The sequence below is a fragment of the Aythya fuligula genome, chromosome Z, assembly GCF_009819795.1.
Source record: "Aythya fuligula isolate bAytFul2 chromosome Z, bAytFul2.pri, whole genome shotgun sequence".
NCBI lineage: Eukaryota > Metazoa > Chordata > Aves > Anseriformes > Anatidae > Aythya > Aythya fuligula.
Window position 1 is genome coordinate 41,272,223 of NC_045593.1, and position 25,819 is coordinate 41,298,041.

The 25,819-nt window shown below is 35.2% G+C and overlaps 1 protein-coding gene across 1 annotated transcript in view; it reads right to left on the reverse strand.

The window, feature by feature from the left end:
- Nucleotides 1–587: 587 nt before the first annotated feature.
- The window catches only part of LOC116501065 (guanine nucleotide-binding protein G(q) subunit alpha), a 128,618-nt gene continuing 103,386 nt past the window's right edge, over nt 588–25,819 (reverse strand). The window contains exons 4-7 of the mRNA XM_032206443.1: nt 23,393–23,521; nt 22,278–22,407; nt 6,892–7,045; nt 588–3,205 (exon numbers count right to left, since the gene is read on the reverse strand). Coding sequence (XP_032062334.1) covers nt 3,015–3,205; nt 6,892–7,045; nt 22,278–22,407; nt 23,393–23,521 — 604 coding nt within the window. The 3' untranslated portion in view covers nt 588–3,014. The remainder of the gene's footprint in view (nt 3,206–6,891; nt 7,046–22,277; nt 22,408–23,392; nt 23,522–25,819) is intronic.

The window sequence follows — 25,819 nt, forward strand, 5'->3', positions numbered from 1 at the left end:
ACACTGCCACAGGTTCAACTTACCTAAAATATACCAGAAGTAGCCCAGTGGCACACACTCTTGAAAACTTTTGCAATCACAATATAACTATAAAGCATGAGTAAACTTTTGTTTTTATACAAAACGTAGAACCACATTTCCTTCTCCCACACCCAATATCCCCTAACAAAAATCAAAACAAAACAAAAAGAAGCTCCGCCAAACCATACCTTTGTTAGACACCACTGGCTTTTTTCTTATTTTCTGGCTACAGTTTTATTTATATCACTGACACCAGCATGGCCAATGTATCCCCAGGTTAAAAGACGGGATATTATCAACAGTGGAACTGTAAAATAAGAAGCTCTGTTGCATTTATAGCAAGACCAGGACGAATTTTGTAATGCCGTATATAAGACTAACTGTTCTGATCACCTATTTAAAATGTCAGTGTCATTTTTTTATAACCTACGTCTATCTGCTTTAGCTTTATTAATTAAAATGCTTTAACACCTTATAATTCTTCACAATAGTGACTTTTTGGTTGTTGTTGTTATATTTAAAGTTTCTGGAATTTCTGAAATACTGTATAATTGATCTGATGTTCCTTTTTTTTTTTTTTTTTCAGGGAAACAGCATGTACCCACTATTACTTATGTGCAATGGCTTCAATCATCTCTAAATTCACTTTTCTAATAAAAGTCTCTTGGAAAGGTAAAAGTAATCTAATGAAAATCTGCCAAAAATAAATTAAATTTGTATTTAAGAGCTTATGTTCCAATCCTATATATAATGGCTTAAGTTTTTCTAATAAAACTGGTTTCTAAATCTGTATAAAGCCCTGACAAGCTTTAAGCAGTTTCAAATACGAATGGCCTCTGTCTGGGTGCCTCCAATTTACTTCTACTCAGGAATGTGCAAATGATTTTATACAGCACGATGCTAGTACCACTCTGTACTATAGTATTTTTTTTTGTTTTGTAAATAAAAAACAACAACAAATCCCTAGTCAGAAATAAACTGACAAAATTTACATTCTTCTCTCTTAAAAAAGTAAATAAAATAACATTATTTAAAATGTGAATTAGCTATAAGACATACAATACAATTACATAGATACATATCAATACAGCACATTCAATTTGCCAAAAATTAATGATTACAAAGCCAATATGGATGCTGCCATATATATATATAGATGTATGTACAATGATTATAGCATTCATAATTGCACTATACCTACAACCAGTTTTAAATTACAAGGTGTTTTATGAGGGAGCAAAAAACAGCAACTGTTCTTATTATTTTTGTTTTGGAGTTGGGAGGGTTAAAGATGAAAAACGTCTCATTAGTATTTATTGTTAACTTTGGTAATCAACTAATAAGCCATTCTTTTTTCCACCTCCCATACGCTGCTGTAAGGCAGCAATTTCTGTGTTAAGTGCACTCCAGTGCTACTTGGCATTGCAGATAATCAATTTAATTACATGTCTGACCTCTGAGTCTTCTGTAGCTTGCTAGCAATCATGCACCTGGTCAAAAAACACCTTTCAACTTAAGCTGCAGAATAAAGGCTCATCAACGTGTGCTGCATTTTTGTTGTTATAAAATTGCACATTAAAATTTCAAGAATGATATTCTCACTGTTTCATTTACATTAGTAAATCTTTTTCTAAAGAACATCAAGAGAGGCTATTTTGATGAAAGCCTATCAAACGTCTGTGAATCAGTTAACAAGCAACCTTATCAGGAAAGGTTCCCTGTTGTGATCTCTCATCAATAACTTCTTGTTGTACAACTAAATGTGCCTTGATATTATTACAGAAACCAATCTCATGCCATACCTGACATAAAGAGAGATTTAAACTGTCTTTACAATAGTAGACCATATGCATGTGCATGGTGCACCTTGTAGCATATTCACTCACACTGTTGTTTTTGGCATTTGAAAATGGAACAATTTCCAAAAAAGGGAACAAGGAGCTGAAACTGTTTGTTTGGCAGTTGACTCAATCAGGTCAGTTCCCAACTGATCAGTTTGGCATTTCAATTGGTATCTTATGTCTCAAGAGTATCAATTTTGTAAAAAGCCAGATTTGGCAACATTAATTTTATACAATAATTTTTCTACCGTGGAAAAAAAATTAAAATGCTCTAACTTAAGAAAAAACACACAACTGAAGAAAGAAAAAAGAAACAAAAACACTGTCTCAGGCTGTAGCCACTGGGGAAAATGTAGTGTCTATGACATTTTTGTTTGGCATTTGTGAATAAAAGAGAGAAAAAATGGCACATGGCAATTAAAAAGAGATTCTACCATATTCCATGTACATCCTAGGTTGTGTCTTAATTATTTCATTACTGTCTTCTGTGCACCTTTCCAAAATGTGAAAATGATTAAATTTAGTATCCATACACAACTATAATTCATTTTTGAAATTCCAATATTGTAGTCCCAAAAGCGAAGACAGAATGAAAACATCCATGTCAAGAATTTAAAAATCACAGTATCAATACTTTTGATCCTTCAGAGAAAGTACATACTGTAAAATTATAATGGACTGATGACTTAAATTCTGCTGATAGCATTTTCCTGACCAAATCACTCAACAGAAAATATTTTACCCAGGAACGTAACTGGGAAAAAAAGGCCATTGTACCTTTAAAAAGATAAGGGAGAAGGCAAAGGAGGGGGAGAGAGAGGGTCAGGGAAACAGGAAATCAGCTTGATTTTGCTTCAATAGCAAAAATCTGCTATCCTTTGTAAGTGTATGACTGAGAATTTAAAACACATTGAGTCACAAGGTTTTGCCTAAAAAATGAGGAAATGTGCTGTGAATGTACTTCAGCATCTTTTGGTTTTCCTCCATATAGTTTAAATAAAATCATAATATTAACTACAAACTCTGTGGACATTCACAGAGTCCAGGCCAACAATAAATTAGTATTATGCAAATTGTTTTCACAGATAATACAGTCCCTCTTGTGTATCTTCAATCACGCAAAGTTGGTTTTGGAGGGCCTTGTAGGCACAGTTAGACCAGGTTGTACTCCTTCAGGTTTAACTGAAGGATCGTGTCCTTGACAGCAGCAAAGACGAAGCGGATATTCTCTGTGTCTGTAGCGCATGTGAAGTGGGAGTAGATAATTTTGTCACTGTCTGGATTCAGGTCTACGAACATCTTCAGGATGAACTCTCGTGCTGCTTGTGCATCCCGCTGTGGTCCTTTTAATAAGGAAGAGAAAATTAGTTTTCTTACAGTCAATTCAATATTTGAACTTCTTTAACAGTGATCTATTTGGAGCAGAATATGGAAGCAAGGCTCAATCTATGATCTTCACGTAAGAGGAGAATGGAAACCTTTTACAAATAAATACTATCATATGCTGGCTACTTTCCTCTGTGAAGGAACTGTTAAAAATAAAGAGAGAAAGTTCATTGCATCAGAGCTATCACATCCAAGTTTTATTTTTCCTGCGGATCATCTTTCTTTCTTAAGATGACTGTTAAAATGGAGAGATGAAATGGGTGGTTTATAACCACACAGAATGAGTAAAAGAAAGATGAAATCCGTAAAATAAATCCTTACAAATGTTAACAGAATTAGCAAGTTTCAGTATACACCTACTATTTTAAATTATACTTAAGTTCTTTTAGCACTGTAAAATGTATTTGTTGTACGACAATTTTAACAGATAACATAATGAAGTTGTATCCTAAACTGGTATGACACTGTCATCAACAGAACCTCATTTACATTAGAGATAATAAAATACATGTGCTCTCCAGCTGAAGCTGTTCAACAGCAAAAAGTTCATGTTCTAACAAGTCAACTGCTATCTAAATTATAAGAACAATCCTAAATTAAATCCTAAGTAGTAATTCTGAGAAGGATGCAGACTCTACACAACCAAATCCCATGTTTAGTTTTACACAGGACAGAAGGTAAAATAGCAACTTCCAGAGTAGCACAGTGAAGATTCATTCACATTCACAGCCCAAAGAGCAGAGCAGGAGCAAGAATGACAGCTGTTGTTCTCCTGTGCTGCAATTCTATTCCACTATTCCAATACAATTTTCATAGGGCATTACTTCCTCACCCCCCTGTTTCTGGAATGCAGGTTTCTATGGAACATGCATGTTTTCTGTGCTGTCTCCTCTTATTCTTCCCATTAGTCCTGGTCTCGTTACATGGCAATATAAATACCTGCGTTCTGCTGTTACATATAACTCTGTCCTTCAATAGTTACGAAATCTCTACTTTAGGGAATTAACAAGTACATATGTATTTTTCAATAACTGGATAATAACATTTATTTTTAATACTTCAAGCTTACTACTGCAAACGTTTCTGATGTGAGTAACTTCATAAAAATTAGGTAGCAAAAGCATGGAAGAGAATTCACATGCTTTCCAGTATCTACCAGCTGCAAATCCTTATATCCAGCTTAATATATGGATATATGCACACGAACATATGTATTCATTCATAAACATATACAGACTACACATTTTCTAGGACTTAGGCATGTATACAGATTTGTAAGCTCTCTAAGACAGGGTGGAGGACTTCTCAACATTTTTACAGTTTCTGCACAATTGGATTCTAGTTTGGTCACCCAGACTCAAAAGAAACAGCAGCAACTATTCACACTACAAATATAGCAAATTTATTAAGAAACTCCTAGACTTTCAAAGATAACAATTTCTTCAAAATAGACCATTTATAGTTCTAATCAACTTTCTGTAATTTTGTTAATGCAGTTTTGCAGTAGCTAGACACTGTCTGTCTCTCAAAATCTTCTGAACTATTCAAAGCCTTTATCCATTTGCTAACCTGATGACACCTGTGCTGACGATATAATGTAATTTAAAATTTTCACTTTACTACAGTTCAAGCACGGAAAATTGAGGATTAAAAAAAAAAAAAAGATTACTGCCTTAGAAAGACCTTAGAAAGAAACAGGATGTTAGATTTATACTGCTAAGTGGTTATGATCTCAATAACATGGAGACTTTGAAAGTAATTGCCATATAAATCAGTAGTTTTCTTGTCTGCTACAGTCTCTCTGCATGATATACTAAAGACTATGAGTGTACAACACTATGCAAGAAGTACTGCATCAGTGTTTCTCATTCTTTGCTGCCAAATACGTCCCTTTTTGTCTGTTTCACCTCTTCATTCCTGTCTGTAAGTCAAGCCTACTAGCACTAGCTGTGAAAGGATGACTTTGTGTGATACACTGACACTTGAGCATGTCTCAGTCCTCATTTCAATGCTTCCGGTACCATGCAACAGAACCGCTTAATTTAAAACAGTTCAATTCACCATCCTGGCTTGCAGTTCTCATCTCTACGCTACTTTCACCACTCTGCTGAAAACAAGAAAACAGAAGGGAGAAGTGATCCAACTGAAAAATATCTAATTCTGATCCCTTCCTCAAACTTGCCCACCTCTCGCATTCAGTGTACTGGGACAGTGGAGGACACCACACTGTGACCTGTGCAAGCCTTTGACTCTACCTTGCCAACAGAAGATATCAGATCAAACCATAACCTTGTCCAGCAAGATCTGCAGAATTAAGAGATAAAGACACTTCAAGACTTCCAGGTCTGCACTCCAACAGTTCCACCTTTATGAACAGCTCTTCATAAAGCTTTTTTTCCGTCACCCATAGCAAAAGGCAGGAGAAATAGGGTTTCTCTGAACTGAGTGGTTGAGTTTGGTCTGTGTTTTCTGGTCACATACCTAACACAGATGTTACCTCCTTTTAAGTGGTGATAACAGAATGGCCTGTAGACTCTGCTTGTGTTCCAGGATGTCATCTAGGGAACTTGTAACTATGAGATAAAGTTGCAACAACTAGAATCTTTTCTATTTAACTGCTAGTTCTCTTCTGCGCTATGAAACTAAACTCACTTGTGAACAATGCAATCTGATCCTGCAGGCTAAGCTGTTCAGTGTGAACAGATAACTTTCCCTGAAACAGGAAAACAAAGTTGTAAATTTTTCCTATTATTACTCTCCAATTTTTAACATGAGAGATAATCTTTTCTTCAGCTTTCAAAACTGCTGTTCACTCCCTGGTGGGAAAAAAGATTTTTTATATTTTTTTTTTACCAAAACCATTTAGTTTTCAGTCTTCTTATCATGTGAATTTGATTTTCTTTGTTTTGAAGGCTTCCACTCAGTTAACTTAGCTGTCTACCTCAAGAGAAATCTCTGAAAGTTTTATTTCTCTGCTTTATTATGATTTATTTATGATCTATGTATTTTTTCTGAGAAAGTAAATTAGAACTGTTAGAACAATTAGAACACTTTTACATAAGTGATGTAAAATTAGTATCAAAAAAAGTTTTTTTTTTTTAAAAGGTACAGTAAAGGGTTATGAAGAGTGATAATAGTTTCTAGTTTCTGGTAACTAGTGCTACCTGAGAGCTTGTAACACTGCTTTAAGCAAAACCAAACTTCAAAAAGAGAGTATGCTAGACAATATATAAAAATGAGGAATGCATTTTCACTTATTTTTATACTTCAGCTTCAGCTTTTATACTTCAGTTCCAGTGCTCACTCCAACATATGAAAACAAGAAGAATTCTGTCCATTGCTAATGTTGATAATACTCACCTTAACATTAACCATTTCCCATGAAATGTACTGCCATCCTACCCACAATTAATAGCAATATAAAATTAAATCCTAGCAATCTAAAAAATCCCACAAGACTTCAATTACATTTTTAAAAATTCCATGATTAAAAATTCTATAGCACTCGTTTGTTTTTTTGTTTGTTTGTTTGTTTTGTTAAGGAGCAAAATATCTCAATGGATCTATCTGTCTACCATTTGGACAAGACTTTTACATTTTGTCAGTATAAACACAGCATGAGCTCTGATGTCATTGTACTTACCATCATACTCTGGAAAATAATCAACTAGATGGGAGTACATAATTTTCTCCTCTAAGAGATCTTTTTTGTTTAAGAACAGAATAACTGAAGAGTTTTGGAACCATGGATATGTGATAATTGTCCGAAAGAGCGCTTTGCTTTCTTCCATTCGATTCTGGAATAAAAAAGAGAGAGGAATTTAAGTGGTCAAGAAAATAATAAAACCCAAAACAATTTGAAATCAACTCGTGCCATCTCATTTTAGTTGGTAACAGATCCATTTTACGCTTTGCACCTTCCTAACAAAATGGATGGTTTAAGTGATTCAGCGACAACTGACAAGTAAGCAGGTAATTAAATATCCAGGCATTTTCCTTTTGCAAAGTCAACTCCCCAGGCATAAGTATTCTTTAAAACATAGGTCATGAACATGAATGCCAGAACAGATACGGATGTAAAGTCTGAATATGCATAGTTATGACCAGCTAATGAGCTCTTGGGTATTGAAATGCATGGATTCATGTGGAAGGGACAAGTATACCAAAACAAGATATGTTAACAAATTCAAGGTTTACAAGCATTATTTATTTTACAAGACATTTCTAAACTCCAAATGCAGAGACATTTAATTTGTAGAACGACCAGCTTTAATACACTTGCTAGTAAATTTGGTACCTGAGAACACTTCCCGTACATCAAAGGCTTATAATAAAACCTTAATGTGAATTGGTGAATTTGTTTCTAACATCACTGGGTTAGCCTTTATTTTATTGCCTAACTGTTCCTTAACTGCGCTTTTTGTTATAGCTGAAATGTAAGCAAAGCCTATGTTTCTATTTGTAATGATTTTCTGACATGGTAAAATTAATTATGATTTGATATAATTTTGAAAAGGTTACGCTGACATCATGTGGCTGATGTCAGAGTCAGAACAAAGTGAGTTCAAAACCCGAAATTAACTTCCTCTTTTTTATTACTATTATTTAATGGAGCTGCCCTCTCAAAAGAACAATTTCACCACCAACAGGAAGGCTGTGAATCCTGCAGATTCTGCTTTTGTTCAGCCAGGAAACAATCTGTGAGAAAATTCAGACAGTTCATAAAATTTTACAGCATGCCGGAGTGATGGATGAAAATGGATAGTGAAATGTATAGGTTGAATAGTTAATACAGATGAGTGAAATCTTTGCTTTCTTCCAGTCAGGTCTTATGAGTCACACTGATTTCAACCATGCCAGGATTTCATTCAGAGAGAAGAAAAACTGAAATATCAATGGAGCTGAGCATAAAACCTAAATCTTCTACATATTCTGTATGGATTTCTTGTCTACACAAAACCTTATAGAGAGGTAATGGGAACACCACAGGATCGGTTTTCACTTTCATAGCCTTATGAAAAATGTAAGACAACGTAAACTTTAAACTACTGTTTCAATTCTATATATTCACCTGAACTCATCAGCACTTGCTATCATCTAATGTGACATTCAGATAGTGAAAAGGCTTCATCACTTGATTAGCAGTGTTATTTCACAATAAATGTATCAGCTTTTGATAACTTCTCAGTAAGAAAAGTGCATAGAAAACACAAAGAAATCGTTTTTCTAGAGTAATCATTCCCCCTCTTCAAAAAACAAACCTTCAAGTGTACTGCAGCATTTCAAACTGTAATTTTGATCTTTTTTCCATATACATAGTACAGAATTGCAAAGATAAAATAAATGAGCTTGGATAAACTCATGACACTTCTCCCAGGAGAGCTAAGAAAACTGTGTTTTGCATAAATGGTTATGAGACACAGCATATTTTCATTTTCTGTTTGAAAGGGATGCCAAACAATATGAAATAGAAAAGGCACGCAGACTAAAGTACAATGATATCATGCCTGAAACAATTTCTGGCATCTAATCAGCTACATTAACTCTGTAAGTGTTCTGTATCATGAAGATACCAGAGGACAGGCACAATAAAGAAAAAAAATATTGTCTTCAATGTCAAGACTATGTGCTTATTTATTTATTAAGTATGAATCCTTTATAATATGAATTCCACATACTCTTTTTTTTTTTTTTTTTTTTTCCTATTACAAATTTATAAATATGTCTAAAGTCCCTTTGGACTTGATTTGAAGCATCTTATTTAAACCTCTTACTAATTTAGTAAAGATACCACCCAACAAACAGATCAGAGATGAAGCAGGTTTCCATGATTTCAAAGAGAGTTCCATTAATTTAAAACCAATCTGGAATGCCAAAGAAGGGGATTTCCTACTACGAAGGCAGTATAGAAGTGATGCCAAATAATAAAAATAATAAATGTAATGAATGTTTATATTAAAGGAAATAATTACAGCCTTGAGAAATCATTTACAGAAGTGGTCTGTAAGTGTAGTCTAACAAAATGGAAATAAGGCTGAGCTGCTTTAGAAAAATACATAGTTTAGGATGGCAGTAACTGAAATCAGTATAATACTACCAGATTATCCCAGCCTTCTTCACTTCACTGTATTCATTAATACAATCACAAGCTTCAATTCTAAAGAAGCTGCTTGCCTCCAAAATTCATCCAGTTAACTGCATTTCCAGGAAGAGCCATGCTCTTCCTGAATCTATCTATTCTATGAATCTATTACTGAATCTGAGGGAGTACACTTTAAAGAGGCAACAACAGCAGATTGTTGCCCTTGCTGATTTTGCATTATATTGACCAGTACAAAACAAAATCAACAGGAAGACAGAGTATTTTGGGAATGAAGAATGATACAAAATGCAAACTGCATTGAAAGAGCCCACTGGAGTAGAATGAATTCTTATGGTACAAGGACCTTGCCCTGTACAGTGGCACCAGTTGAGGATATTGGGAAGGTGAGACCATCGAGTCTTGCATACTAACAGGTATCTATGAGGAATAGTAACTTACAGGTATTATCTCAGAGTGTACATCATTACAGAACAGCCTTGACAGCATCTTGAATGAAGCATAAAGCAGCTATTAAGATATCAGGAAGGCTACAGAAACATTTTCTAAAGAGTTAGTGAAGGGTGATAAACTGCCCACATCAGTCAAGAAAAAGATCATTCTTCTTGAGTTCTGATATTGACAGGTTCATGAATTTCCTTGATCCTTCCCAAGGAAAATATCACTCAATGTTATGATCTACCCTACAACAGAGTGGGGGCAACAACACTTCGGCTAAAAAAATACTAGTTATCTTCTCTGATTGTAAGTCTCATTGCAATGTTCTGCAGTCATCTATACCCCCACAAAAGACACATAATAAGACAGTACCACTAGAACATCAAGAGGACAGATCTGTAAATGCAGATTTCACATCTTTCACATAGTTAGTATCTTGCGAAGCTTCATAAATATGTTAGTTAAGAAAATTTCATTTTAGTTCATTTCATGACATTCATAACTTTATGAATAAGATACTAAATAACTGCTGCAGTCAATATTATTTTACTGGAGGGAATGCTGTATCTTAGATGGAATAATGTCATGAAGGAATTGTCCATGAGCTTGTCTGTTTTCTCTAATTGTTGTATAAATTGGTGTAGTACAATTATTGTCTTCTACAGCTCTTGCTTATTTTAGCATTTGAAATGTCCATGGGGATCCTCTGAGTGAAAAATGTCAGGTATATCTGACAGCATTGTAAACTACGTAGCAGTTATTGCAGTGGTGTTACATTAACATCATAACTTACACATCTAAAGATCAAACCAAGAATTTGTTTTTTCAAAAAATACATAAATGAATGATGTCAACTCTGTTCTTTTTTGATGTTGCTGTTTCTTTTTCTTTTTTTTTTTTTTTTACCTTTATTAACCATACACCTACTAAAAATATTGTGGTTGAGAACTCAAAGGGACTCAGACAGAATAGGGGAAAAAAGCCAGTAACATATGTCCTAAATTTATACTCACTTAAATAAAAAACAAACAAACAAAAAACCACTACTCTTTTCTCTATCTTCTTGGTGCCACAAACTGAACTCACAGGATGGACATTATTATCAAGGTGGGATAAAACAAAGTACTTGAACACTGTAAAAACCTGGTATGTCTTCTCTGAAGAAAAGATAGGCACTTGTATGTTGACCTTATGTCTTCTGTTGATGTGTAGGTGTAACGAATAAAATGTAAGGAGTCTAATTCTTCTGTTCCTTCCCAGTAACTCCCCTATTCAGGTGAGTTGTCTTCCCAAAACTGAACCCTTTCTTAGAAACTAAATAACGATGCTTACTAGTTGCCTGAATTATGGGAAAATCTCTGGCTTTTCTCTGTACAGAGGCTTTTTCTCTGTCCTTAAGAGGAAGGTAGAGAGAATCTCATTAAATGCATGTTAAACTCTCCACACTTTTCAAAAACTGTCCCAACTTCCAGCACTGTAAACTTGAGATTAACACCTATCATTATGAAAAAATGATTGGCCTTTTCCTTCGTTTGAATACTGTACCAAACATTGAATTAAACCATTAGCAAACAGTTTCATAGTTTCTGATTTAACAGAGGAGAGTCAAGAAGTTTCAAAGAGAGCAAATGGACAACAAAAAAAAATAAACCACACAGAGACGAAATATTATAGCTTATATATTAATGGGAAGTGATGGACTTTCTAGGAAAATATTGTATTTGGAAATTAAGGATTACTTTTGTTAAACATTCCACTGAACAACTCAGCATAATTAAAATCAATCAATAGCAAGTGCAGTCAATATTTGTGGGGGTAGCTGAACTATACCCAACACAAGCCCTAAAGGCAAAAATTATGAGAAGAATTTTGTTCTTACATAATTAACATGTAAATAACATGGATTCAGCAAAGCCACTCCTTTGCTTAACATTAGGCGTAAGATCATGATGGCACATGCTGTTAGGAAAGCGTCTAAAGGAAAATACCATTATACACTCTTCTACTTCTGTCATATGCTCTTTCTCTTCTTAGAATCTATTCACAAGAGGGAACCTCCTATATTCTTTCTCTGTGTTAAGACACTGGGACACATATTTGGAGAAGAATTTTGCCTTTGTTTCACCAGAATCTACTCATCATAAAATTAGTAATGGCAACCTACAACAGTTCCAGAATCAAATTCTTCAGATAACAATACTACTGATCCTACTCAATACACATTCTGAGTCCGGCTACATGGGTGGTATCAGAGTAAGGTCTACATCTATAAACAGTGCAGTTAAGATGACAGAAGTTATCACTATAGGCTAGGAGGACACAGACACCACAACTAAGTACATATACACTGGCAGGGATGCTGCTGCTTTGCTGATACCAGTCAGAACCATGCAACATGAATGAGTAACAGACACATACTTAATCTGTTCAAATGCAAAGAGCTGCAACTGGTCACTGTGACTCTCACACATCTTCTAACTGAAACAGCTCCGAAATGGGAGCAGAGTGTTAACCCTGAAATGTTGGCTGGAAAGCAAATTCAGAGCTCACGTACAGTAGCTTTTTATTTATGCAGGCTATTGGCAACACAGGAGCAGGTCAGTCATTGTGTTGTCTCAAGCACTCTTGAAAACCTCTGCAGACAGAGACTTCAACACCTCTCTGCTTTCTTCTCCCCACTGACAGACATTCAAGGTAAAACTGTTTCCTAATAAACAACCTGAACCTCCAAACCAACAATTTGTGTCCTTTGCTTTCTCCTATATTGTCTACCTAGAAGAGCTTGGCTCCATGGAACACTTGCAACTCTTCAAATATTTGCTGGCAAGTATCAGCCTCCTCTTCACCAGACTAGACGTGTTAAGCTCACTTCCCCAGTCTTCACAGGACATGGGCCCTGGACCGTTCATAGCTTTCCCAAGAGTTGATGTGATCATGAAATTGCATTTATAAATCCTTTGCAGTGATTCCACATGGAAATGGAAGGGAATTGTATTAAGGATGTTGAATAGACATTTTTCTATTTTATCACTCAGATGTGTACCCCATGGATGTTTTGCAGTAATTGAAAGACGGCCTAGAGATTTTTAAGTAGATTTTATCTGCTTGAGCAGATAAAGCAAGATAGGTCCTTAAAATACCTTAACAGGCTAAACATCCTAACACAGCTTTACTATCTTATTTTAGAATGATTCAAGAATTAATCCCAAATCATTTTTTGACTCATCAATCTCTGCTTAGCCTTCTGCAGTCTTTCATCCCTTTGCTTATTCAATGTCTAGGAGCAAATTAACTTTTACAGACTTCATGGCAGATAACACTATTTCTGTTACACAAGTCATTTCTCCAACAATACTGCTGATCATTCCTTAAAATTTCTCCCGATTTTCTGTTGCTAATAATAGCTTGTACCATTGCATGCTCAACATTTCCTTCATTAAACATATGCAACATTACTATCATACTATTTTAAATCAGTTTAACTAAAGAAAGTTTGACAACACAAAATTGTTGCATTACTCACTGTTTCTGAAAAACACTCGTCATTAACAAAACACACTTTTTCTTACATAAGAAACAGTTTCATGACACAGTATTTGTACTGGAAATAAGGATGGGACTACGAGGAATATAAAAAAAGGCCAGCACTGAGGATCTGACCTTCTATTAGATGCACCCCATAAAGGAAGCCCTGCCAAACCAAGCTGGACAGTGCAAATTTTGAAAAGGGGGCAGGAGCAGTGCAGGAGCAGTATTTAATAGTTTGATCAAACACTAGGTCTGACTTCATAAGCCTGCTCTACCTCACCAAGTGGCTTCCAGCAAAAATGTACTTCAGTTTCAATGTAAAAGGCTACAGAAAGAAACTTGCCAATAACTAATGCACAGAAGTGTGCAGCTGGAGCTGATGCAAGCGTTTCTCAGCAGCTGACAGCCGTTCTCAGCAGTGGTGACAACCTTCAGAGCAACAGCTCTCTGACATGAGCAACCACTCACTGTGGCCTCACTGGCTTTGCAAGTACCTGGCACAAGGAACATGAGAAGCACCATCACTATTTTAACCATTCCCCAAGATGTGCTGGCCTAGGCAACCTCCCTGTTGTTCTTTTGTCTGTGTGCTTTACCTGCATGCAACTGAACAGAGGCATACTGACATTGTCAGCTGTTAACTTCACTTTCCTTGTTATGATAAACAGATGTCAGCACGAATTTCTTCCATCACTCTCCACACAAACTGACACAGTCACCAATCCAATGTAATAGCACCATCACAAAACACAGAAGAAAAAGTAAAGAAGACAGACTCAACAAGTGAAGAGAAATTTGTTAACTATAAACAGGTTGTATAATGTTGGACAAAATTGCTCCATTTCCTTATTAGATGCCAAGATAGAAAGCTGCACTTACTCATTAATCATAGGAATGTCCACTTTTATGACTAGAAACTTCTCTTTATAAAATCTAAGTAAAACAGAATTTTTCTACCACGTACCTCTTCCTATATAAAAGGTCTTATACTAATAAATTATTGTATGACAATGAAACATTGACACAAATATAAGGAGACATACATACTGTTTTCTCACATTTTTATCAAAATGCAATTTCTGACATTTGCTCATTTTTAAATAGGTAAAAAAATATACTTGCTTCCACATAGTTTTTTAATCCCGTTTTTCAGTTTTTGTGTTAAAATTACTAATTTCTAATTTGTAATTACTTATTAAAAAATTCTTAGTTACTTATTGCTCTGGAAAAATATGCAATTAGTTCTGCAATTATGAAATTGGTATAATTTATAAACACTTGGTTCTAACAAGTCACATCCTTGAAAAAACACCTGAAGAGGGCTAAAATAACATTTAGAAGCCATACCCGCTGATACCCAGTGAAGAGAAACCAGCACTTCCCAGACAACAAAAACAGTGCTTTGGCAGAAGACAATGTACTACATTAATCTAAAACAATACAGAAACAGTAGTGGAATTACACTCAAAAATGTCTTTATAATTGTCTAGAGTGGCATCTAGTGGGCATACTGTAAGTTACATACTGAGCAAAAAATGCTCTTATCACAAGTTTTCTTAAAAACTTGAGTAATTTAAGTAGCATCTGCTAACAAAGCTAGGAATTCAGAAATCTTGAGGGACAGAATTTCATTGAATTGATGAGTGATAAGGTGGTGAGGCATACAAGCATTTTTAAATTAACAGCTTGCACTGTACAGACAACTGTTTATGCTGACACGGAATGTTTATTCTAGTGATAGGGCATTCAGAGATGGTAACTGCAGAAGAGGAGATACTGACACATGAAAGCATCAGAAAAAAAGTAGAAAACAACTCAAAGATCACAGTATTTCAGAAGTTGTTCAGTATCATCGTAATGTGTATTATTTTACCTGTGTGTTGTGTTTTTTTTTTGTGGGGGGGGGGAAGTCTGTGTTAGTTTGTCGTATCTCGCTTCTCCAAATATGGCTTTCAGCATTTATTTAAGTAGAACTGCCTGGCAGCACACAGAGACCCTACAGTGTATTTCTTGGCTAAAAATTTAATAGGGCTACTACTTTAAAATTGGGAAATAACAGGAAATCAGGAAGTGGGAGATCAGCAATCTTCAGCTATGTAAAAAAGTAAATACAGTATCAAAAATGGAAGGACTTCTGTTTTTTGCCACCAGCGAAGCATAATCTTCAAGTTACACTGCTACAGCTGACTACAAGACAAAGGACTACACTGGCCGTACAAATATTTTCAGGAATAACGCAGTAAGTGAATACTTCAAACACAGAGCTCACGAATAATTACTCTATTTGATTTGCTTGCCCTGACTCTTTCTGCAAACCAGCCTGACGAAAACAAGCTGCTGACTGGGAAGACGACTGCATAGCTAAGAACTGTACTTGTAAATCACCTGGGAGAAGAACTCTAACTGCTCCATCAACTTGAAATTGCAGCACTGCCCTCGGAAATATATTGCAATTTCATGCACCCAGCAGAGGGACAGATGAATCAAATGACAGGTGAAATCCATCAAAATCAGCCTGTTCAAAAACCACCAAATCACAGAAATACTGTCAAAATAAAATTGGTCCAAAAAGTGGCCAAAAACTTTAGTCCAAACATTGTCGTCAACATATTTTTAGTGAAAAAAAAAAAAAAAGATGTTAAATTGATTTTGATGAAATGATTTGAATGCAGGTATAATCAGTTTTTCATGAATATCCATGTACTTTCGAGAAAAATGGGTGAAAATCTTTTAAAATAAAGTTGTAATTGAAAAAGCTCCTTTTCTGGTCACTTTTTATGCTGGTTATTGAACAAAAGAAATCACAATCTTCTTTGCCAGCAATTGCTGCCAATAGCAAAATTTACCAGCAGCATTTCTGGCAAACTTGCAAACGGACTCATGAATGTTCAACATCCCATTTCCATTATGATCTACCACTTTAATAAAGACAAATAGGCTCTGGCCCTTCCATATGCAAATGTTCAATACTAACACTTTATATTCAAAGTGTTCTCTAACCAAAAACCAAAAAGATAACACATATGCATGTGTGAGAACTTGTATGAACAAATACAATACATACAGCAAAATAGTTTTGGCACAGAAGATTAATGTGTTGTTTTCTCTAGTTTCCAAATAAACAATGAGTTCTGGAGATCTTAATTACCATGGAAGTAATACTGTTAAATAATTTTGAAGATCATTTGCGGATTTTAATTCTATCTCTCTGTCCTATACCCAATTGTTCTGGATTGCTGAATGTTGAAAAAACAGACAACTGAAGCATTATGTTTATTCATGATGCAGAAAAAAAGAAGTGCTCTGATCTCAATATTGTTTTCTTTCAGCCTTCGTGCTAAGCCATGTAGGACTAACTTGTGAATAAGGAACACAAAGTGCTGGAAGAAAAGTGGAAACATGCCCAGATGTGAACCGCAAGATAGTTCTGATGTAAAAATGAAACATGTTCTTCAGATAATTATCTCCATAAAGAGTGAAAGTATTCCAAACTCTGTGTCCTCGTGCCATTCTCATTTTTGGTCCCTATTGAACCAAAGTGTGACTGGCACATTGTACCCATTTGTCATCCATTAACAGATCACACTGATGAACGCTATGGAAGTTCCATCTAGAGGCTTTGGATACTCCTCTGTTTTACAGATTTATTTTGTCCAGAATCAAAACATGAGCAAGTATGTCTGCATCTACATACTGGTATACACACATGGATGAATTCACACTAAAAATATCTATCCTAGGTTTCAGATTTTCATGTAGTTTTAATATGTTAGACCTTAACTGGAATGTTTTTGTAACAAACCAACAAACACCACTGATCCACTCTACTTAAGATTCTACTTTGGACGATCTAAGAATAACAAGATTTTTCACCAACCCAAACAACAGACATCCTTGCACAGTGCTTTCATTCAGTACTTAAAGCACAGAAAACCTCTGTTCCTTAGGTTTCCATTTGCACTTGCAGCAGAGATACAGAAACTCTATTTTCTAAACACCCTGTTCTGCCTTCATATAAGTGATACTCCTGATAAAGTTGCAGAACAGTTCTTTAATGTAAATTAAGTACTATGTAGGTAACCACATTAATTCATTTATCCAATGCAACATAAAAAGGTTTAAGGGTTTTGAAGAAGTTGTGGGAAAACTTTACAGCATGACTGCAAAGACACTCTCCAAAGAAAGAAAAAAAAATTCGAAGCTCAGAGTCACAGAAGAACGTGTATCTTGGAAAGGACCTGTGGAAGTCACCTAGCCCAAGTCCTTGCTCTCTGCACGACTGATTTTGTCATTAGATCAGGTTGCTCATAGTCACATTCAGTCAAGGTTTGAACGTCTCTCCTAGAATGTTGAAAGCACAGGTCCAGAATTTCTTGAGCCAAGGAATAATAGTTGTGATTTTGAGAAACTCAAAATCCTTAAGTCACTTCAGTTTGCCTCATTTATTACAAAAAAATTCAACAAGAACTCTAATGTATGATGACACGCATATACATGAATTAGAAGGAGGTGGTAGTTTCCAAAAAAAACTTTAATGAAAATTGGATGACAACTCTCATAATCAAAGGCAAGAGAAGGAAATATCGGTTTAAGAACCAATTATTAAATCACACATTATTATGTTGAAACAACTTTAGGTGCAGCTACATCAAATAATTTCTTAAGATATAGTATGAGCCTCAGAACTAGCGTTTTCATGTCTCTTAAGTACATCTCTAGATTGTACATGCATGAGAACAGAAAGCCTAGATGGAGCTTCTTCTGTACTGTTTGTCATGTCATCTGTTAACAGATGACAAATTGGTACAATGTTCTAGTCACACCTTCTTTTTACGTCAGCAAAAAATAAGAAATGGCATGAACTAAAAAAAAAAAAAGCTCTTTTCCACGAACCCAGATTTTGAAACTATACAGTATTGTCTCTAGTCCTCATATAAACTCAAGTGGTTACTGTTGTTTCTGTATTTATTGCTCCGACACCATGAGATTTAGTACATTTATAAGAGATACCTATAATACATGTTAGAATGGAGCCTGTCCTGGAACATGGATTAATACACTTTATCTATGAAAAATCCTTTACATAAAGAAACAACTTGATTTTTAAAACGGTAAAGTTCTAAACTGTGCTTTTTGATAAAACTGAAGATTTATCCACATCTGCTCCTATAATTCTGAGCAAAAACCTGACCTAGCGGACATTTCACACCATAAACTTACTTATCAGAGAGTTGATTCCTTCACTTTTTATCTCACGTCTAATTCTGTCAGTCTTTCCTTAAATAGTGAAAAGGTCAAATACACCTGACATTTCAACTTGTAACACATTCTCCTTCATCACATCATATAAGACTTAGGGACAATTTACTTAATTTACAATACTATTCATGTAATTAGTATATTATGTCCTCTGGATTGAGTTTTGTCCTAATTTCCACCAATGAATCTAGACAGACTTACTGTTTTATTAAGGGCAGAATTTGGAACACTAAAATAGCCCTTCTTTTACATGTATTTAAAAGACAGAAGCATTTCAAAACTGTACATCATCTGATTTTTTTGAAAGGTGTTTAAATATACCATCCTTAGCAATTTCTCGTATTTTATATTTATGAATCAAAGCAGATGCCTAGTTATGTACAATCTAGACACACACTTGAGAAAGGAGAGATAATGGTATTTTTGAGAATTGCCTGCCAGAGGAATCACTGTTATGATACTGCTGGGCAGCCATGCATGCTCTTCTTCAGGTTTGAGGCCCCGATTCTTTGACCTTCAGATCTTTGTCACTGCAGTGCAACTTCTTAAAATTTCAGTTTTCATGTGCCATTAAGTGCCATTCTACATGAGGTTCTGAAAGGCGGGCAGTCTGAACATTTTTCTCATTTTCAATGTATGATGTCCTCTTCCAGAGTATTTATCCTTTATTCCTCAGAACTATGAAGTCTTAAGTCTTTCAAGGGTATGAAGACAGAAACTGTGCCCAACTTAATCCCAAACATACCAAGTGAATAAAAGCCCTTGAGAGACACTAGCAAAGCCTCTCAACTCAGTGTAGCCTCATCTGATTTATAATCCAAATGTATTTCTCTCGAACAAGCTAAACAAGGGAAGAAATGACTTACAGCTAAGAGTTTGTCATGCACGACATTCTGAAATACAAATCTGAGTCTTAAGGGCTCTAAACCAGTTTCATAATCATGAAGGGTCATACAAACATGCATGCACTGAATGCCAAATAATAATTCTTAAGATTTATGTTTATACATTAAAATGAGATTAATGAAACAATTTATTAGCTAAAAAGAATCCAACAGATGATGAAAAAATATAGTTTTCTTTGTAAAACATACTACAAGGAAAAAGACTTCAGGCAGTAACATGCAGTGGACTAATTAAAGTAGGCTGTCTTACAAAAATCATACTGTATAATCAGGCCATGAAAGCAATGCAAAGGGAGTAGCAGAACATTGCAAGTTGTTGAGTCAGATCTTTTAATTTGAGTAAGAGGCACTCAGATCAAAGGAGGATTAGATTCTAGTGTAGTATCACACTGATGCTGTACATATGAAGAAAGTAGGGCACTCTCACTTTGCTGCTGAAATTTTAATGCCATTTCACAATTAAGGAGTGTGAAAAAGTATCTCTTTGTTGATAATCAGAGTATCCAAGCTAAATTACTGACTTCCCCAGTGAGCTTGTCACACCACAATAAAGAATTAAAAATATTCTTAATTCAAGGTGTGATCTAGCCTTTAAAACCTTTCCAAATTTCTGTGATACCCACATTCAGACAAACTATACTTTACTTCATGCAGAATAAATACACCCATTATTCTCCTATGTGTTTTAGGGCTGGAATGTCTGGAGGTACAGCAAAGGAGTAAAAAAGGGAATATAGCAGTGCTCTAGTATTCTGACTTTTGTCTATACAGGCCACAGCTTGCTGAAAGCCAACACTTAACTGTCCAGATAGGTGATCAGCATAAGACAGGTCGAATCCATCCCAGAACTAGAATAACACAGTCCTCAGGGTGCTGGTATGTGCTACTGGGGCCTGTACGTGGGCCTGTATGTAAGACTTGCAAACAAAAACTGGTATGAATTAAACTTATGAACAGATTCCAAACTGAAAGTCAAAAAGGTTCATAAGTTTTCCACTGCTGTTAATAAGAAAAATAAACAGTTTAGCAGTGAGGTGCAAAAATCGTCTTCAAGGTGAAGAGGAGTTTTACAGCTTTTACTTCCACAAAGGTAGAAGTGAAAACTTGAAAAATCAGAACAGCTTTCTGAGTACGATGACCGTTTTCACAACAGCTGAAAAGTAGTTACAGAAAAGCTATCACAACTTGAGGTATCACTTCAGGCATCAGACAGCCCAGGACCGAACATGATCTTCAGTTTGTGTGTTCAATTCATAGAATGTGAACCCTTTTAGCTTACAAGAACACAACACAAGATTGTGTACTCCAAATGATTCAGCCTACCTTCTACAGTATAGATGCTCTATGTCATGATCTGCAAATTGACATTATTGGACCAAATATAAAATCAAGGGTTTTATCAAGCCACCCAGCTAGAAGAGGATAAATGTAATAGAACACCATTATGTTAAGCCTTTCCTATGAGAAAGATGGTTCCTTCCTTTTGTTTAAAAGGATGAAAACACAATGGCTTGAAGAGCTAACACCAAAAAGTTTCAAAATTTATTTTGGACAGTTAGATAACAGAATTTGAAAATTATCACAACAAAGTTTTCTTTATGTGATTTCCAATATAATTTCACCTGTATGATCAAAATGTTTGATACTTCATCATTGATTTTGTGGCTACAAAAGACTAATGCAAACCAGAAAAAAAAGATAGAACCAGACACTTCACTCTTGGCTTCAAGTGAGCCAAGTCTGACTTTGTTCTGTTTTTATCTACATACCTAGCTTCCAAAATTACAAGAGATCAAGTTGGTGCTGATTACATCACTATAACAAAATGTCAGCTAGTCACTTAAAGACCAGCTCTTTTTGTAAATTAAATCATAAATGATATGGCTGATATATATTTGCAAAAAAAAAAAAAAAATAATAATAATGTAAAAATATTTTTCTCTTATGGGAAGACTATACATAAAAAATTCAGACTTTATTATAAAAATAATACTGAATATATTTGAGCATAGAAATGTGTCCAGGGTGTTCAGAGACACCTCTTTTACTTTGCTATGTCAGTCACTGTCTTAAACAGTGAAATCAGCCATGGAGGACTTTAAAATATTTTATTTTTTTCATCTAAATTTTTTAAGTATGTGTTAACAGACTTGTACAGGACAGTGCCAGTAAGTAACTCATAGAAGGTTGATGAATAACTGAAAATAGCCCTCAGGAAAGAAGAAAAAAACAACCAAACAAAAAAACCCACCACCACATACTCTCACTACTCGGTAAAACTGCATTTGAAATACAAATACTGGTATGCTTTATCCTGTCAGCTCACAGGTCCCCATCCAACATATCCTGATTTTTGTTATTGTTTGAAAAAAAAAAAAAAAAAACGATTAGAAAATATAAGCCATCACAGTCTATGCTATAAGTCAACTGAATCAATTTTACTAGTGTAGGGTTTGTTCTAGCAAAAAATCAATAAATTTTGTCTTCATTTCCACTCTCAATTTTTATGGCTCTGCTAGTCAATACCTACTGTACAAACAGCCAAAAACATTTCTCTTTATTCAACCGTACTCCCTTTCAACACAAAACAGATAGGTTTCACTGAATATCCCACAGAGTGGTTCAGCCTTCCCATAGTTCAAGATTAACCTCTAGATCTTTGCAGTACTTCTCAATCCATTGTGTGTAGTTGTATATGACTGCTGGGGGATGGATGCATTTGGAAAAACCTGGGACTGGACAAGTAAAATTATTTTTTTCCTGAAAACTGATGCATTGTGTTTGTTGATGGTTTCTTACCTCATTGTCTGACTCCACAAGCACTTGATCATATTCACTAAGAGCTACTAGGAACATGATAGATGTGACGTTTTCAAAGCAATGTATCCATTTTCTTCTTTCTGATCGTTGGCCTCCTACATCCACCATTCTGCAAAATTAATATCCACATCAACTCCATGAATACCATAACAGATGAACATACAAGCACATACAAAAAAAAAACAAAAACAAAAACAAAAGAATTTAGTTGAAAACACAGTTTGGTTTTCTTAATGTCTTTTCCATTGATATTAAAGTTTAATAGAATCTGTTGTAAGTAATCCTGTTTGATTTTCAGTCTGACGTGTTCCTGTATTTAAATTACTGTGAGTCTCAAAGCCTTCAAATTTCTGAGATGATAAAGTCTGCCGATCCTGAGTCACGATTACGGAATGTATACTCTGTATATTTAGCAAAACACAGAATAGTCTCAGTGGTTTGCCTCTTCCCTCCAAAAATTACCAGTGTCAAAATTCCCAGTTTGCCAAAGATGACCCATTTTAAGAGTCCATACAGAAAACAAATTTACCTACTTAAGTTGTTAATAGCAAGCAGAAAAACTCAAATGTATTAGCAGTTTACTCTCACACTGCCCTCTGTCTCAGTGTAACTAAACTCTCAGGTGCCTAACTTGCAATTGACATCCCATAATTATTTTTTAAGCACCAGTACTTGCACTCCAGTAGACATGATTTCTCTCCAGGAGAGTGATTTCTTGCTAATACTCAACTACACAAGTGGTAATTATGCATTCCATAATTTACAAGAATTAGGATACCTGATTGCATTTTCATGTTATTATTCCTAATAAGACTTTGATAAATTTTACTGAAAAGATGAATTATAGGCTTTATCAGTAATAACTGTCTGCAGAAAAAGAATAACTTAATTCTCTTTCACCCTTTGACATCTTTAACATCAGCTGCTAATTAGATGTGGACAATGACACGAAAAGAACAAAGATAAGCTCAAACTGTAAAAGCACAGAATTAACACTTTTTTGTGCAATTTTAACCAATATCCTATATGTGGCATTATTAATGCAAGAGGAAGCAACAAAAACAAAGCAAATGCCTGTTAAACTTTTTTTCTACCTGAAAATGACGCTTTGTAGGTCGAATGGATATTCAATGATTCCTGTTGTTGGGACTCGAACTCTAAGCACATCTTGCTGAGTTGGCAGATAGGTGGAATCTGCTATGCGGTCCAAGTCATTAAGATAGCTATAGACAGGGAGAAACAAAAGGAATGCAAGACAGTGACACCATAATTTGAATAAGGAAGAGAGAAGGGAAGACTTGGGAGTGGAAATGGGCTGTGGAATAGGAAGAAGTGCAACAAAAAAAAAGCATTATTGGCATAAAAGAGGGAACAAACTGTAATGTGATCCATTCACCCTTCCTGGGCACTTTCACAGAGTTAAGTAAATCCTACAAAATGGAAATATAAAATTGCATAGTCTTATGTGACAACATAACACATTCCTTGATATTCACATTTCAGTGTCTACACAGATACATAGATAAACGTGAGTCTCCCAAGGAACAATGCAGTGATATTATCACTTCACTATAAATACATATAAATGTATGTACATGGAGGTGTATATACAAGTATATATGTATATAAAAGTATATACATATATACAAGTATATATGTATATAAAATATTTACCAGTTATAAAATGATTAGGGATAAATGGCACTGCTTGAAGATCAATTAAAAAATAATAATTAAACAAAGAAGGAAAAAAGCACCCAGTGACAAATTAAGGAACTTTCTGGATCTTGTTGTTGGAAGACAGCAGTGATCCCACAGTGGGATCTCTAGCACTTAAAATTCCTGCATTTACACTGAAACCTCTGATCAGGTTAATAAGCCTGAAGTATGTGAAATACACCCAGCTGATTAGCCAAAAAAAAAAAAAAAAATCCTGGTAAAGATTCATTAACTACAACACAGAACTCAGTGGTTTGCATCTATAAAGCAGAAATATACTGGAGGTTTTGCCTAACTCTCTTAAGAGAGAGGCCTTAATAAAGATATGTACCTATGTGTGTGTGATGGCCTGTTTGGGACCACGAGCTGGACATTTGATGAATTCAGTGCAGCAAACAGCGTGGGCTCTTCCCACAGCAGACATATGAGAGAAAGACTGCTGCAGCAAATGAAGTTCTCAGGCATTCAATTACTTCCAAGCACAAGAATGACTTAGAGCTAGCCACTGATATCAGTTAATCTAAGAATGCCCTGATTCATTGCTGGGGAGGGCAGCAATGGACTCCTTGAATTTTTCAAATGATGAAGTATCACAAAGCTCTGAAAATGTTCTCTTCCTCCTGGTTATTACTGAAGGTGCTCTTTTTAAATAAACCCCCACAATAAATACTTAGACCATTTCTAAATGCTCTGAAGGACTTGTTATGAAATAGTGGGAGCAAATTATCCTGAACAATGACAGAAACAAACCAGTTTGAGCTCTACCTTACAGCAAAAATTCAGAAGAATTTATCTGTTAGGTCTGGAAGGGATCCAAATGCCTTATAACATTTTCCTACGATTTTATTCATGAGATATTAATCTGATAGTAAACAATGAATGTGAGAAAGTTACATATATTTAGAAAGATATATTGAACCATCTATCTCAGATATCATATTCAGAAGCTATTACTTTGAAAATATTTCTCAGAATACAGATTAATTTCTGCCTGTAAGAAAAAGTCTTAAGAACATGAGCAATTCATCTGCCCTTAGATGCTTTGATGCTTTACATACACACACACAAAAAAAAAAAAAAAAAAAGAACAAGTGCATCATCATTTTGTCCGGGGAAAAAAAAAAAAAGAAAAAAGTGAAGGAAATCCATAACCACCACAAGAGGAAACTGATGGAAACCCTGAAACACTATTTTTCCCCTCCCACCTGGCAAAATTGGTTTTGTTACTTCTATTTTGGAAAGCTACAAAGAAGCACTGTGGGTCACTACACGCTACAATAGTATTCAAGACAGCAAAGAATCTTAGCAAAATAAATTGGCAGGTGTCCCTTTCATACAATCACCCTCTTGCACAATTTTGGAAAGCTTCAGCTGGTCTCTGATGCGAGCCTGGTGACCGTACCTCTGAACCATGAGCACAGTGGACGTAGTACTAAGATACGCTCACTGATTTTAGAAAGCCAGTAATTTAAAGGCATATTATTCAATAAGCAAATTTCATTTTTGCTACTTGAAGCCATTCAAAGGACAGATGAGTATTTTTTTCTGTCCTAGCACAACTCACTGATGTCATTAAGTTCCACAAAAACTAATTTATCCTTTACAAATACATCTTTTCTTCATTCTTAGTTTTGTTCTTACACATGTAACAGAAACCTTCATACTGATTTCACCAGCAAGCACCATATAGAGCCTAAGTCCATAACAGAGTCCTTACAGATCTTTAGAGGCCTGTTTCTTATCCTAGATTTCTCACCTAACAAACAAAAGGATGTAGAACACTCTAAGAAATCTCCAAAACT